At 39.2% G+C, this 15522-nt stretch overlaps 1 protein-coding gene across 14 annotated transcripts in view; it reads left to right on the forward strand.

Moving 5' to 3' along the window:
• Positions 1-15522, forward strand: part of ARID1B (AT-rich interaction domain 1B) — a 358734-nt gene that overhangs the window by 67875 nt on the left and 275337 nt on the right. For all 14 annotated transcript variants that reach the window (XM_081187405.1, XM_081187413.1, XM_081187415.1 and 11 more), the window contains one exon: positions 13203-13340. In XM_081187405.1, coding sequence (XP_081043531.1) covers positions 13203-13340 — 138 coding nt within the window. The remainder of the gene's footprint in view (positions 1-13202; positions 13341-15522) is intronic.

Below are 15522 nucleotides of genomic sequence, written 5' to 3' on the forward strand. Positions count from 1 at the left end.
GTGGAAGTAACAACCTCATTCTTTCATGTACATTTTGCCTTATTGCTTGCATCTCCTGTTTTTGTTGTAAATTAGTAAAATTCTGATACGTTCTTTTATATAATGGCTTTTGCTTCTTCCTCACATGTGTAAGAGAAATCTGGTTCTACACAAATAAAGTGTTTATTTTACTTTCCCGGTTAGCAGTGATAAATTAATTGATGATTTTCTCACTTGCCGTTCATTTGACAGAATATTATAGATAAAATTTATCCCTCAAGAGTGTCAGAATACTCACATAAGAGAATAAGGATAAATCAAGAAGGAACTGTTAGCACAGTTGAACACTTGATGCTTTCTAATCATAACTGCATGTTCTACTTTCGCACTTGATAACACAGGATTGACTGACAGCGTAAAAAAAAAAGTTGCTAAGAGCACACAGGCGAGAATTTCGATGTCTTCTGACACTCGTTCTTACATAAATAGCAAGAAAACCTTATACGTGTCTCATAAAAAGAACAGGAAAGAGCTTGTTTCTTTTGCCTACTTCAGTAATGTTAATAAATATATGTGATTGTTTTATCTGCTTGCTATAAGCAGGTTTAATTTCCATTTTTCATACAAAAATATATGTTAATACTATGTTAAATAGTAAATCTGAAGTCTGAGGCGCAGACACTTTATATAGCAGCCATTTGTATTAAAGCTGAGATGGTATCTTCCGCATGTAGAATGCCTTCAATGGTAAGGTGCCTCAGAGAAGGGAACAGAGTGCTTAACCCAGGCATAGGCAAACTCGGCCCTCCAGATGTTTTGGGACTACAACTCCCATCATCCCTAGCTAACAGGACCAGTGGCCAGGGATGATGGGAGTTGTAGTCCCAAAACATCTGGAGGGCCGAGTTTGCCTATGCCTGGCTTAATCCTTCCTTGGCCATTTACTTCTTCCTCTCCCCCAAAATCTTCCACATTTCTAGCCAACACCTAACTTCCTGCACCTACTGAAGACTTTTTTTATTCCAACAAGCATTTTAATTTTAACTTTTCTGTGTTTTATTACATGTATGCTGCTTAGAGATGATTGTAGTTACCGTATTTTTCGCTCTGTAAGACACACCAGACCATAAGACTCACCTAGTTTTTGGAGGAGGAAAACAAGAAAAAAAATATTCTGAATCTCAGAAGCCAGAATAACAAGAGGGATCACTGCGCAGCCTGCATTCTCTCCATAAGACGCACACACATTTCCCCTTAGTTTTTAGGAGGGAAAAAGTGAGTCTTATAGAGCAAAAAATAAGGTAATCAGCATATCATTTTAAAAAAAATAAGTCAGTCAAATGTGCAGTGACCCTCAAGTGAGTGCTGCTGTGGTGAGCATTGCAGCTGGGAGAGTGTATTCTAAATATTTTTCTGGGGGTGTTCTAAGCTTCTTCAAAATTTAATCCAGGTAACAGAGTGTGAACAAAAAGGTTTTTATGTTGGGTCATTGCTTATAAAAATAATTCCCCTGTTGTTATACTTTTGCTCTTAACAGCATTGGTGCAAATCTGTGTATTGCTATGAGCATACTTGATTGCAGTCAGATCTCTTAACAAAAATTTTGGTCCCCATGGATTGCAAGGATTAGTCCAACGCTAACTGGCTTGCTCCTCTCATGCCTAAAGACTTTGCTTTTCCTGCTACAAATTCAAGGGCTGGGAAAGAGTAGGGCAGGTTACATTTTAGATTATGGGGATGTGAGAATAAGTCCTAGGGCCTGTCTGAGCTTCACTCACTGTTCTAAACTTCATGCATGCATAATTATATTAAGCAGGTGTGGGGGGACCCTTGGTCCTCCAGATGTTGCTGAACTAAAATTCCAGTTAGCCTTAGCAAGTATGGTCATTGGCCAGAGATAATGAGAATTGTAGTATGAGAACACCTGGAGGTTCCCCACACATAATAAAAGGATCACAATGAAAGGTTCACAGCTACAGGGAACCAGGCAGAGGGCCTTCTCGGTAGTGGCGCCCGCCCTGTGGAACGCCCTTCCAGCAGATGTCAAAGCGATAAACAACTACCTGACATTCAGGAGACATCTTAAGGCAGCCCTGTTCAGGGAAGTTTTTAACGTGTGATATTTTATTGTATTTTTGGTTTTTATGGAAGCCGCCCAGAGTGGCTGGGGAGGCCCAGCCAGATGGGCGGGGTACAAATAATAAATTATTATTATTATTATTATTATTATTATTATTATTATTATTATTATTATTATTATTATTATTATTATTATTATTATTGTGCTTTAGCTACATTCAGCCCAATGAACAACAACAGTCAAGTGCAGTGATCATGTTTTTGAACTTGGTTTGACTGAACTACAGATAATTGTCCTTATCAGTAAAAATACATGTAGTAATAACAGAGACCATATAAAGATGGCTACATCCAAGCAGCTAAAAATGAGCACATTGTTCAGTTCTTTCCTGGGCAATACCTTCCTTGCCTTTGTTAAGAATTGTGTGCAGGCCACTACTTCAAGAATTGGCCTCTGGAGGAGAGAGATTTAAGATGATTTTGGAACTGAAAAGCACACCATGTACAAAATGCCAAGCTAAGGAATATATTCTGCATAAAATGTTTTAAAAAGAGAACATTTCTCAACATTGCTATACTACAGTGTGCCTTAAATGCTTTCTGAGATTGTGGTAGTTTGAGGCAACTTCAGCTTATCAATAAATATCCTAGTCACACAGGTTTATTTTGCAGATTTAGCTTTTGTTTGTCTCTGATAAGCTGAACTGCAATCTTTTGCATGTTTTCTTGCAAATAAGTTTTACAAAACTCAGAATTTCAAGTAAATATGCATAGAATGAGGTTGCATGGTTGGTTCAGAAATCTGGCCCGATTATTTTCTATGCTTTTATTCTTTTTAGCATCACTGGCTCAGCATTCACAACACATGTCCCAGCCAGAAGGTTGCAAAGCTGACATTGCAGTCTCAGCAGAGGTTATCTTTATAAAATTCCCTAACACTCCTCTTTGGCGCATCCAGTTTGGCAGCTGGAGTTATATAGGAACTGATTGAATCACTCCCTTCCTCTTACGTTCTTCATAATAATAGATTGCTGTTAAACTTCTGGCCAGAAGGGTAGCTGGGCAAGTGGTTTCCTCCAAAATAGATAGCGATTCCTACAGAACTGTTTCTTCCTTTCCTCTGTTGTTTAAGAATACCAATGGACATTCTCCTGTTTTCTGCTGAGTTGTGTAAATGCTGTCATTGTAATAGGTAGTTGCTTAATTAACCATTAGTATGTGTCATTTGATTCTGTGTGTACATAATATAACTATTTCTCTCTCTCTCTCTCTCAGTAATACAGTTGTGTTCATTATGTGAAATATGACAGAACATTGCTCATTGCAGTTACTCACATTTTGTGATTCTTAGAGAAAAGAAAGCATGATTAATATTCAGAGAGTCACCTGAACTGTTAAAATTAATGAAGCTGTATTGACAAACATGTATGACCAAGTCTACTGCCCAAGGGTACAAAGTTAAGGCTACGCATACAGATCTTGTGGTCAAGCACTGTGTATATGATGAAGGATGCTGAATCTTTGGAGAAGGACCATAGCTCAAGGGTGGAGCATATATTTTGTATACAGAAGGTCACAGGTTCAAAATGTAGCATCTCCAGTTAGCAGGTTGTGGGAAAGATCTGCTGCCCATTAGCATAGACAATACTAGGCAAAATAGATCAACGGTCTGACCTGGTTTAGGACAACTTCCAATCTTTCTGTGTTCATACAAATTTAATAACACCTGTGGTATATGTGAGGTGCTTTGACACTGAATGAGATGTCAGCCACTGTTTGGTATATGAGAGTTCTGTTCATTTTTGGGGTGGAAAGGAGCTTGATACCTCCTGATTTCTCCAAAAGCTGATAAAGCTGGCAGTGCTTAACCATCTGTTCAGTGGAGGATATTCTTCTGCACACCTATGGCCTACAGACCAATTCTGTGTGTAAGAATCTTTAGCTGAGGGCAATGGATGAAACCTGTGTGCATTTTTTTTAATTTCTTTTGAAAAATAAGCAATTATTTATGATAGGACATGGAAGCAATCAGAACAGTTTTGAAGACTGAGAATAAACCACAGGGAATCTTAATTGTTGCCAGGGTTGTCAGGTTGAATAAAATATGGGCACACCATTTGAATGGCAGTGCCCACCAGCTGGGGGGGGGGCTCAAATACTTTACTGGGGCGGCTGAAGGGACCTTGGCTCCTAGGAGTTGCTTTTCCTTGTAGGGAAAATATCTAACATATGGTCTGGAAACGGTCTACATGTGCATATATCTCCATTGACTTCCCATCACTTGACAAAGTGGCAGTGGAACATATGAAATTACTTATATACATGCAAGTCAGTGAAGGGGTGAACTGTTCCCCACCTCCTTCATATACTGCCTTCACAAACATAGTAAAAATTAATTTTTAAAGATCTAAAAACTCTTACATGACAAATCATTCATATGTTATGTACCTCCATAGTGGAAAAGAACACTGTATATTGTTGTTGAAATGAGCCACAGTGAAGCTTGATCTCACCCAGTTCCATTTTCTCTGGTGCAGCTTCGTGGAGGAGATCAGATGCTTTTACTTCCATTTTTCATTAACCACAGTTGAGTGTGTTATGTCTGGACCCTAAACTGTAGTTTGAGGTTGGCTTGTTTCAAACAAGACAGTTTAATTAATCACAGTTTATTGAGCCTTGGACAAAATGAGAAGCTACAGTTAATACAAATTTTTACTCATGGTCGCAGAGGTGGGGGCAGCAAGTAAGCATGAGGCATACTATGTTTTTTTCATGTCTTGACCAGCCATGGTTTATCCAGATGTCTGACTGCAACCTGACAGTAAGCTCCAAGTGTAACAATTCAGAAAGAAAGAAAACTACAGTGGTGCCTCGCAAGATGAAATTAATTCGTTCCGCGAGTTTTTTCGTCTAGCGAATTTTTCGTCTTGCGAAGCACGGTGTCGGAAAAGTTTTGGAAAAGCTTAAAAAATCACCAAAAACCTCAAAAAAGGCTACCACACCGCGTTCTATGAGTTGCTCCTCGAAGTCAAGTCGCAACTGTATTAACGGTGTTAAGAAAAAGGAAACAAACTTGCAAAAAACGCAAGACGTTTTTGTCTTGCGAAGCAAGCCCATAGGGAAATTCGTCTTGCGAAGCAGCTCAAAAACCGCAAAACCCTTTCGTCTAGCGAGGCATTCGTCTTGCGAGGCATTCGTCTTGTGGGGCACCACTGTATGAGCAAGATCTTCATAGTACAGTAGTACCTCTGGTTGCGAACTTAATTTGTTCTGGAGGTCCATTCTTAACCTCAAACCATTCTTAACCTGAGGTACCACTTTAGCTAATGGGGCCTCCCGCTGCCGCACGATTTCTGTTCTCATCCTGAGGTAAAGTTCTTAACCCGAGGTACTACTTCTGGATTAGCGGAGTCTGTAACACGAAATGTTTGTAACCTGAGGTACCACTGTATATAATATTGGCTATTGTCATATTCTGAGGAATGTGCTGGGATTTGAAACTTCATGAAACTGTTGCCCCTGGTCTCTTAAAGCTGATAAAGGCTAGTATGTTTGCTTTATGATTTCTGTAAGACATGGAGAGAACTTTATGTTATGGGAAGGCATACAAAAGCTTTAAATAAAGAAATAAATTTATATATTGCATGATTTGGTTGTAGAAAATGTCAGGCACAAGCTGTCCTGTATTGGCTGAGCAGAGTTCACCAGGAGTGGGGTCAGGACAAGCCCAAGAGCAAAGAGGCAGTGGTTGTTGATGGCAAGGATCCATGCTGGAACGTGCCAAGTTTCAGTCTGGTCACCCAAGTTAAGGCAGTGCAATTGGTTGGATACAGATCTTACAGGACTTGGACACTTTCGATCACCTGTTCTCACATGTGGCACAGGTCCTGAAGACTTTCCCAGTGAAGAACATGGGATTTGGGCAGCTAGAGGGGGGGTGAGATTGGCTGATTTGGTGGTCCGGGTTGCTGTTCCCGGGTTCCTTGTTGGACAGGTTGGCTCCTTCATTACTTTTCTGCTAATCTTCAAAAGTGACCAGTAGTGGTTAGTGGTGGGGCAGTGTGACCTGTTGCTGTCATCCTGACAGCAGCATTACTACTCCTTACAGCGGTACCTCGGGTTAAGTACTTAATTTGTTCCGGAGGTCTGTTCTTAACCTGAAACTGTTCTTAACCTGAAGCACCACTTTAGCTAATGGGGCCTCCTGCTGCCGGCGCGCTGCCGGAGCACGATTTCTGTTCTCATCCTGAAGCAAAGTTCTTAACCTGAGGTACTATTTCTGGGTTAGTGGAGTCTGTAACCTGAAGAGTATGTAACCTGAAGAGTATGTAACCCGAGGTACCACTGTACTAGCATGGGGCAGGATGGCAGCAAGGTCAGGACTTTGTGGGCACATAGGCACAGCCAATTCATTGAAGTTCCATGAGCTCCCTGATCCCACTACCTTCAGGCCTCATGCCCAGATTTAGTGAGGTAACAGCATCTTTCTTTAAGTTGTCTGAATCTTTGCTCAGAACCCTAACACAGATCAGCTGGTATGGAGGTTTTCCTAGGGGGAAGTTCTTTAAGTGGTATTTTCATCCTGTGAAAATGTAATATATTTCAAGGTATCACTTCTAAAACATATTGACACTGTCTCACTGTGTTTCCGGTGTTTAGGAACACTGCATAAATTATAGGAAATAGGTAATTTGAAAGGTCTGGTATGTTGCTAATGTTGGAAGTAATAGTGATTCTAAATGATGATGATGACCTCTATAAATATTTGGAGAAATTATGTGTTAGCCAAGGCAGTGCATTCTATTCACAGAAGGAGCCATTTATGCACAGGAAATCTATATTGTACCGTAGCTTTTTAGGTGCTGGGGTGAAAGTCATCTGAAGGCCACCCTGCATTGGGAATTTTCTAATGTTTTACAATTTTTATGTGCTGTAAGCCACCCAGAGTGGCTGGGGAAACCCAGCCAGATGAGCGGGGTAAATAATAATAATAATAATAATAATAATAATAATAATAATAATAATAGTTTTGTTATTGTTATTGTTAAAGAGACATCTCACAAACTCCTGCAGATCTAGTTCCTTACTTGCTAGCGTTATGAAATCTCCTTTCCTTCAGTTTCATGTTTGTTTGAATGAAACTTTAGCATTTTGTTTCTTTTATAGCTTGGAATATTCCTCTTTATGCAGCTGTCTTGCTAGAAGGTACTCTGTAGACTTTATGGATCTGAGGTATTGAATGCCCTCAATGGCTCCTTTGAACGTGCTTTAAAGTGCATAATTGGGCAGTTGAGCATAAAACTACAATTATACACTTGAGTGTTAATTTTTGTGTACACTTATAAGATAGTTCAACACTGGCTGTAATTGAGAATGAAACCTTTTATTTTGAGTGGAAGTGCATATTCCAAGTGCTTAGCCAATGCATGTATTAAAAAGAAGAACCACAAACAAGATGAGCAACATGCTGAATAGGGAGGGCGCTGTGCTACAGAGATGCATGGATGAAAAGAATATTTATAATTTTACCAAGTTACTAAACAAAAAGTAGACACTGTTTTCCCCACATATACTATGTTTATATTGCTAGTCCTCAAGCTAGATAATTTAAATTCATTAGATTGTTGCTTTGTAAGTGAACAGAGCCCCACAGTTATTTGTCACATTTTAAGAAAAGTTCAGTGTGCATTCATCTTTTGCATCAAATGCGTTTATGGTCCCCTCTGTCCCGACATTTGAATTCTGTGTGTAGAGCAATGAAGTGATTTCTGGCAAAGGGACTTGCAGGATGGAAAGAGAGTTAGGGTCAAAGAAGAGAAAGTCCTCCCGCCCATCTCCAGCTTTCTACTTTCAAGCTTACAATGTGTGTTGTTTTCATATACAAACTTCCCTGTATTGTATTTGCCTACTTGGACAGATCTATTCTGGGATGGGGGTGTTTGCTAAACGGAATCAAAAAATGCAATTTAAAATTTATTTTTCACAGAGTTGCCATTTGAATTACTTGTTTCGGTTCTCAGTATTTTGAAGTTTCTCAAAAATGTTAAAAGTAATCTTTGCATGCTTGTTGTGACCTTAACCAGGAAGTGTTTGTGAATAATATTTGATGCAGCACATTACCTGTTTCAATCTTAGAGAGAGCTGGCATTCTTTGCCATATACAGTACTTCTGACATTCAACGCTAACGGGGGGGGGGGGCTGCTATCAGAAGGTCCCAGGTTTGATCCCAGGCATCTCCAGGTGGGGCTGGAAATGTCTGCTGCCTCAAACCCTAGAGAGCCATTGCCAATTAATGTGGAGAATACTGAGCTAGGTAGACCAATGGTCTGACTGATTATAAGGCAGCTTCCCATGTTCATAGCTGCATAGATGCCTGTATAGTGGTACCTCAGATTAAGAACTTAATTCGTTCTGGAGGTCCATTCTTAACCTGAAACTGTTCTTAACCTGAAGCACCACTTTAGCTAATGGGGCCTCCTGCTGCTGCCATGCCGCCAGAGCACAATTTCTGTTCTCATCCTGAAGCAAAGGTCTTAACCCGAGGTAATATTTCTGGGTTAGCGGAGTCTGTAACCTGAAGCATCTGTAACCTGAGGTACCACTGTATTACTGGAAGCAGCAGAGTTTAGTGCTGCCATATTCCTTCTCAGCTGATTGATACCTGCTGCTTCTACCATTATCTGTGTAGAAAGTATCAGAAGTGCCAGATCAAGTTCCAGAACAAAATCCAAACAGGAGAATTAATAGTTTACAGTGGTACCTCGCAAGACGAATGCCTCGCAAGACGGAAAACTCGCAAAACGAAAGGGTTTTTGGGTTTTTTAGTTGCTTCGCAAGACGATTTTCCCTATGGGCTTGCTTCGCAAGACGGAAACGTCTTGCAAGTTTGTTTCCTTTTTCTTAAAACCGTCAATACAGTTGCGACTTGACTTCGAGGAGCAACTCATAGCACGCGGTGTGGTAGCCTTTTTTGAGGTTTTTGAAGACTTTGGTGATTTTTGAAGCTTTTCCAAAACTTTTCCGAAACCGTGCTTCGCAAGACGAAAAAAACCGCAAAACGAAAAAACTCGCGGAACGAATTAATTTCGTCTTGCGATGCACCACTGTACTTCCCATCGGTAGGGGGGGGAGTGGAAGTATGTATTAATTCATGGATTAATTGCAAACCTTTTCACCTCACAAAAATAGTTATAGCCTCCCAACTAAGCCTCTTAATTAAGAGTGTTTTTTAGGATTCCGTTGTATAAAATTAAATATAAATTAGAAAACACATAAGATCATTCCTCCAGGTTCTTTGATTTTCAGAGATTTAAATCTATACCCAAATCTTATTCTGACCCAGAAAAGCATTTAGTTTCTAAGGAGAAATGTTTTTAATGTAGTAATAATAATGAAGATGCAGGTAACTTTATTAGCTTCAATAAACATCTGGGAGGACTTGATAACCAATGACTGTAAGTAACTAAGGGCAATTTGTCATTCATCCTCAGGAAATGCTCTTTATTGGGCCTTAATTGCTGTTATCTGAAGAGAATAATAATAAATTTATAGATTATTTTTATTGTAGTAGTACCTGTGGGGCTAGATATAGCTTTTAAAGAAAATAAATAGTCGAGTATTAGCTAGCTGCTTTATTAGATATAGTGTTATTTTTTCTGTTCACATTATTTTAAGAAAATGAAGACAGAGTACTATATAGATATTGGTCATATTAAATAAGATCCTATTAATAATAACTGTTGAAGTGAGATAGACAAATAGCTGAATAATACAGAGCTTTCAAATGTTGAAAGTATGTCACGTTCAGTATCTTGTTGCAATCCTTACAACAATATTATAATGCAGATCACTATTATTTTATTACCTGTTCATACGGACATCCCCAGGCACTGATTCTTAGTACTGACTGCGGGATATCTGTTCTTTAAGTGCATTGGCTTTATTTTGTACACTACCTTGTTATTTTTACTACGCAAATCAGACTACATGAGGCAGATGGGGAGATGCCAGCAATATGTTCAAGCAGAGTCAAAATTCAAACTGGGAACTTCCTGATTTATAGCTCAGTCTCTTAATGCCTTCTCTAGACCACCTCTCAAGCATCTGAGCGCAACAGTTTCTAGCAGTTAAAAAAGTGCATGCAGTGGGGATAGAGAAAACAAACAAAACTATTGAAAGAGAAATAAAATTGCAGTTTATTTGCAGTTTATTTTATTTATTCATAAACTGTTAACCTCACTTCTTACTTCCATTTAGAAGCCCAGACCAGCTAAAAAAAGGGGAATAATTAGCAGTTCTAAACCCACAGAATAAAACCAAACCAGACATAAATAGCAACAGTCAGAATAACACTGAATAATCATTATTATTGTTTAATAAAAACCTGGTGGAATATATGTTCCTTTTTTTGCCTAAGGGGCACTGGCTGAGAAGGCTGTACCTCAGGCCCTTTACCAGTGTCACCCTTTGAGAGCGAATAGGAAGCAGAGCACCAGCCTTCTGGTCTTAATAGAACTGGAGCTACAGGTGGAATATTCAGTATGCAAGTTAATAATAATAATAATAATAATAATAATAATAATGGCATTTGCAGGGACTACCCCCACTGCAAAGGCATTTTATCTGATTTCTTTTTTTCTTAAATGAGCCACCCACTCCCCTTTCCTTAACCATTCTATTAAACAGCTTCCCCTCCAATGCAGAGAAAGCTTCCATTTTTCATTAAGTACAATTTGTTTATGCTGTTTTAACTGAAGATTTGTAAGCCGCCTTGACCATTTTTTAAATTGCAAGACAGCGTATTTGTTAATAACTATTGAATGGTTGTCATTAATTAATTAATTTTCTGTACCGCCCTTCGCCAAAAGACCACAGGGCGGTTTACAAGATAAAAACATAAAAATACATAGCATAGTAACAAACAAAAACAATTCTCTCCTCCCCCCCCGCCCCCGGTTTAAAAGGCCATAGATTGTTCAGTTAGCCAAAGGCCTGGAGAAGAGGAATGGTTTTGTCTGGCGCTTAAAGATGTGTAGTGAAGATGCCAGGTTCCCGGGGAGAACGATCAACAAGCAGGGAGCCACTGCAGAAAAGGCCCATTCTTGTGTTTCCACCCTCTAGACATCTTGTGGAGGAGACACTGAAGAAGGGCCTCAGACGATGATCGCAGGGTCTAAGTTGGTTCATATGAGGAGAGTTGATTTATATATGAGAGTCTGCCATATTGAAGGTTGCAGTTCAAAGTAACTTTACAAGCTTCAGACTATTGGGTAAAGAAAAGAGTAAACATTACTGTGTATCAGAACAATTCTTCCTGGTTGCATATCAGTTTTGGGAGGATCAAAAGTGCAGGATAGAATTAATTATATATTCTAAAGAGGAAGCTCAATTTTTAAGCTCAACTGGAATCAGCCACATTTTAAACATAGATATATTTGTGTTTGCGCACATGAACATGTATTAGGTTTATTTCCATCAGAAAAGGAAACAGTTTATAATGACATCTAGTGTTTGTGGCAGACAGTTTTTATCAATTCATGACAATGAAATCGTGTTGTGTTTTCATGGAAGGGGAGATTACATTTTCTTAGAAATGATTGACTGCTTTGTTGTAGTAGACTTATTTATTTGGCTCTCACTGTGAAGACTAGCGAACTTATTCAAAATCTCAGTACATCAAAAATATGATGACACAAAAATGAAACTGCTGTTCCACATTACAGATATCTGCAAAAATGATACTAGTATATTGTGTTTGTTGCACAGCTGAATAGTCTGCAAATACAACATTTACGTTGATTTGGCAACATTTCACAGTATGTAGTTGTCATATCTTGAACATTTCATTTTGTATGTGTCTAAACAGTACTTGCATATTTATGCATATTTTATTACAAATGCATCTAATAATTAAGTTATGGATTTAGTTAAATAATTCAAATGTTATAGGTCAGGGGCTGAACAACCTTTTAGGTTCACATTTCCTTGACAGAAAGTAGTCACAAACAATAGAGTGGTGGTCAGAACAAAGTGGGTCAGACACTCCTCTGCCTCTGTCCTCCCTTCCACCATCTATTCTTTCTCTCCCCCAAACCTCTGTACCCTTCATTCATACATAATCCATTTATTCTTCCTTTCTCTGTCTTCTGGCTTGGAAGTAGAGGACTGCATGTGGTTATCCAGAGGTTATTCACATGTGATAGAGGTGATTACATCTTACAAACTGTGTATATGATGAAGTTTTACCATACGCAATAAATTTTGCAACCTATGACCAGACTTCAGGGGTAACAGTGGGTTTACTGAAACTAATGTTTGCATTTATTTTAAATATAACTATTGGCCAATCTGCTATTTTTTGTGGGGTGGGAAAGTGAAAACGGGACAGGGGAAGCTATTGCATACTTTGCAGTAATGAAACATGCATAAGACCCTTAACTAACTATATCTAGCACAGAATTTGTCTTTTTGCTGCTGCCACATGTTGAATTGGTCTTTTCATTGAGTTATCCATTACAACCGAAAAATCTCCCTCATGGAAAGCCACTGACAATTGGTATCTCCTCAGCGTATATATGAGACTGGAATATACTTCTTCAGTGTGCACCATTTTACCGCATTTTTCGCTCTATAGGAACCACTTTTCCCCCTCCAAAAATGCAGGGGAAATGTGTGTGCGTCCTATGGAGCGAATGCAGGCTTTCGCTGAAGCCTGGAGAGTGAGAGGGGTCAGTGCACACTGACCCCTCTCGCTCTCCAGGCTTCAGAAGCTATCTGCAAGCCTTCGGATAATTGATAATTGGTTGTTTGGATGTTCCAGACAGAAGAATCTGATTTTGTAAAACCATTGCTGGAGAAGAAATTGAACAGCAGGTGATTGAAATAGAGTTAAGATTGTAGTAAAGGACAGCCATGCTTTAACACTTAGAGTTAATTCTTTCTCTCTGCCTCTCCCCACTTCCTAGAATGGCTTGTTTATTTGGAAGTCACATTGAAACAGACATTCCCATCACTGTATATGGCTGTTTTAAGAATTATTTGAACTCTGTTAGGATTCTGTCAGTATAAATGGGATTAGGAGTGCACATTTCAATTTTATTAATTTCCTCAATTTATAAGAGTTTGGTTTCCCGCCCCCTAACAGATGCCTCCTCAGTATGGTCCGCAAGGTGTAAGCGGTTACTGCCAACAGCCATATTACAACCAGCAGCCACAACCTCAGCATCTGCCGTCCCAGGCCCAGTATCTGTCCCAGGCCCAACAGAGGTACCAGACACAGCAGGTAAGCCCAACTCTTGATCTCACATTGATGCATTTTCAAAATGTTATGTAAGAGATTGACATATTTGAGCTACTATTTTAATAACTTAACCCAGTTTTTCCAGCTGTCTCCATTTTAAATTGTACCATCTGATTTGCCTTGGTTTTTAGCAGGAGTAAGATATTCCAGGATTAAAATCAAGCTTCCTGGGCCTCTCTTATTTTGAGATAGGATTGGCAGCATATATTCTGTTCTTTTCTCCACCTTTCTACAAGTTATATATAGAAGGTTCATACTACTACTACTACTACTACTACTACTACTACTACTAACCTTGCTTAAAATGTCTGATGAAATAAAATATTCAGCAAGCATCACATATCCAGCCAGTTCTGCTGCCGCTATAGAGTTCCATAGATAGAGTTCCATAGACAAATCAGCTACAACAGGGGTGGCCAATTCCCAAAGAGACTGCGATCTACTTACAGAGTTAAAAACTGGCAGTGATCTACCCCCTTTTTGGGGGTTCAGGTCACAGTTGTTGAGCTTTTTTGAAGGAAGTAGGAAGTCCCATTTTGGGGGGGTGCAGGGCAAAAATGTTGAGCTTTTAGGGGAGCCATTGTTTTCAGCTTCTTTGTGGGGAGCCACTGATCTACCAGTGATCTACCACAGATGTCCAGTGATCTTACGGTAGAGCACGATCTACCTGTTGGACATGCCTGAGCTACAAGTCCTAAGCAGATGACTCTTCTCTACTTCTCACATGGTAAATGTACATGAGTCACAGCTGGCAGAAATTGCTTAGGTCAACTTGTTGTGATCCACCGGCTGAGAGCCTCTGACTGAGAACAATTTAAACAAGTGATCATGTATGTGCATTCTGTTCTGTAAAACATAGTAATTTCGGCTTTTGAAAACTTAATCTTAGCCTGTTCAAGTTGTGGAGGGGGGGCGCAATGTTTACAAATGAATAGAGTATGCATTATCAGCAGCTGGAGTTGTGTGCATCACAAATTTGTGGGAGGGACTAGCATGCAAGGTGGAGTAAGATTTTTAATGTCAGATAGCAAAAGCTGATATTATCTGAAGTATGCATATTTCAATGTATTTAAGGGTTTATTATTTAGCAGTTAAAAAGTTTATATACGGCTGACTTGACACAGTAGTATAGACACTCACGTGGAACTTGTGGAAATTGAAGGATACTCCTAGGAAAGTGCTATTGAATTGCAGGTGTGTATGGAATTGCAGTCTCAACTCTGTGTTGCAGGTTAGAGGTGCTAAAATGGGAATGTTCCATCTAGCTACTATTCTGTGGTTATATCCAGTTATGCTATCCAAACCAAACATTTATTTTAATGGATGGTAATAGGAACAAGACAGCATTTATGTATTCATGTCCAAATAAAAAAGTGGATTTTATTTATAAAATAACTTAAGTTCAGGAGAGGTGAAAAGGTGGCTCAGAGTGCTATGCACTTTAGGCTTACAAACAAGAAGTACGTTGTAGTGGAGAGATTTTGTTGTTCTTAGTTCAGGTAACTATGATGGTAGGCTATATTCCAATATAGTCCCAGGAGTAACCACAGCTTAAGGACAGTCTGGAAAAAGAAGCAAACAGTCAGGAAAAGTGAAACCGAAATGAAGTTCAGGTTCCCCTAATGGCCTTGTAGAGCTTGTGTGTGTGGTGTCATTTAATTGGTAGGTGAAACGACAGACACTGTTGCAAAAATGTTTTGTTTTAAATGAGAATAGCATTAAACTTAATAAAAGAAGTCATTTCAGTGTCCTCCCTATTTTCTAAGGAAGCTACAAAGTTTTATTGTTCTTCTTAAAAGAATTTCTGTAAAGTTATGGTAGGACTGCTCACCTGACCTCCATCTGGTTGTGTTGCTGGAGAGGTGGTGGGGTAAGGTGGCAGAGAGGTCAGTCCAGTGCTATCCACTACTATGCATTTCCTACCTATTTTCAAATCCATTTTTGCAGCCATAAATTCCAGAAAGTGGGTCGTATGTTTGTGCTGTTCAATTAAAAGCTGTACCCGAATACATAGATGAGTGAATGTGAATATTCCACGTAGAGGAACAAAATGTTTTCCCCCTCTCACTTTGGAGTTTCAAATATATAAAGTTTAGAGGGGAGGTTTGAACACTTGTCCAAATGGCTGAATGTGTCCAAACTTGCTAGTTTTGTATATGAAAAC

The sequence above is a fragment of the Podarcis bocagei genome, assembly GCF_964188305.1.
Source record: "Podarcis bocagei genome assembly, chromosome: 3".
Taxonomy (NCBI): domain Eukaryota; kingdom Metazoa; phylum Chordata; class Lepidosauria; order Squamata; family Lacertidae; genus Podarcis; species Podarcis bocagei.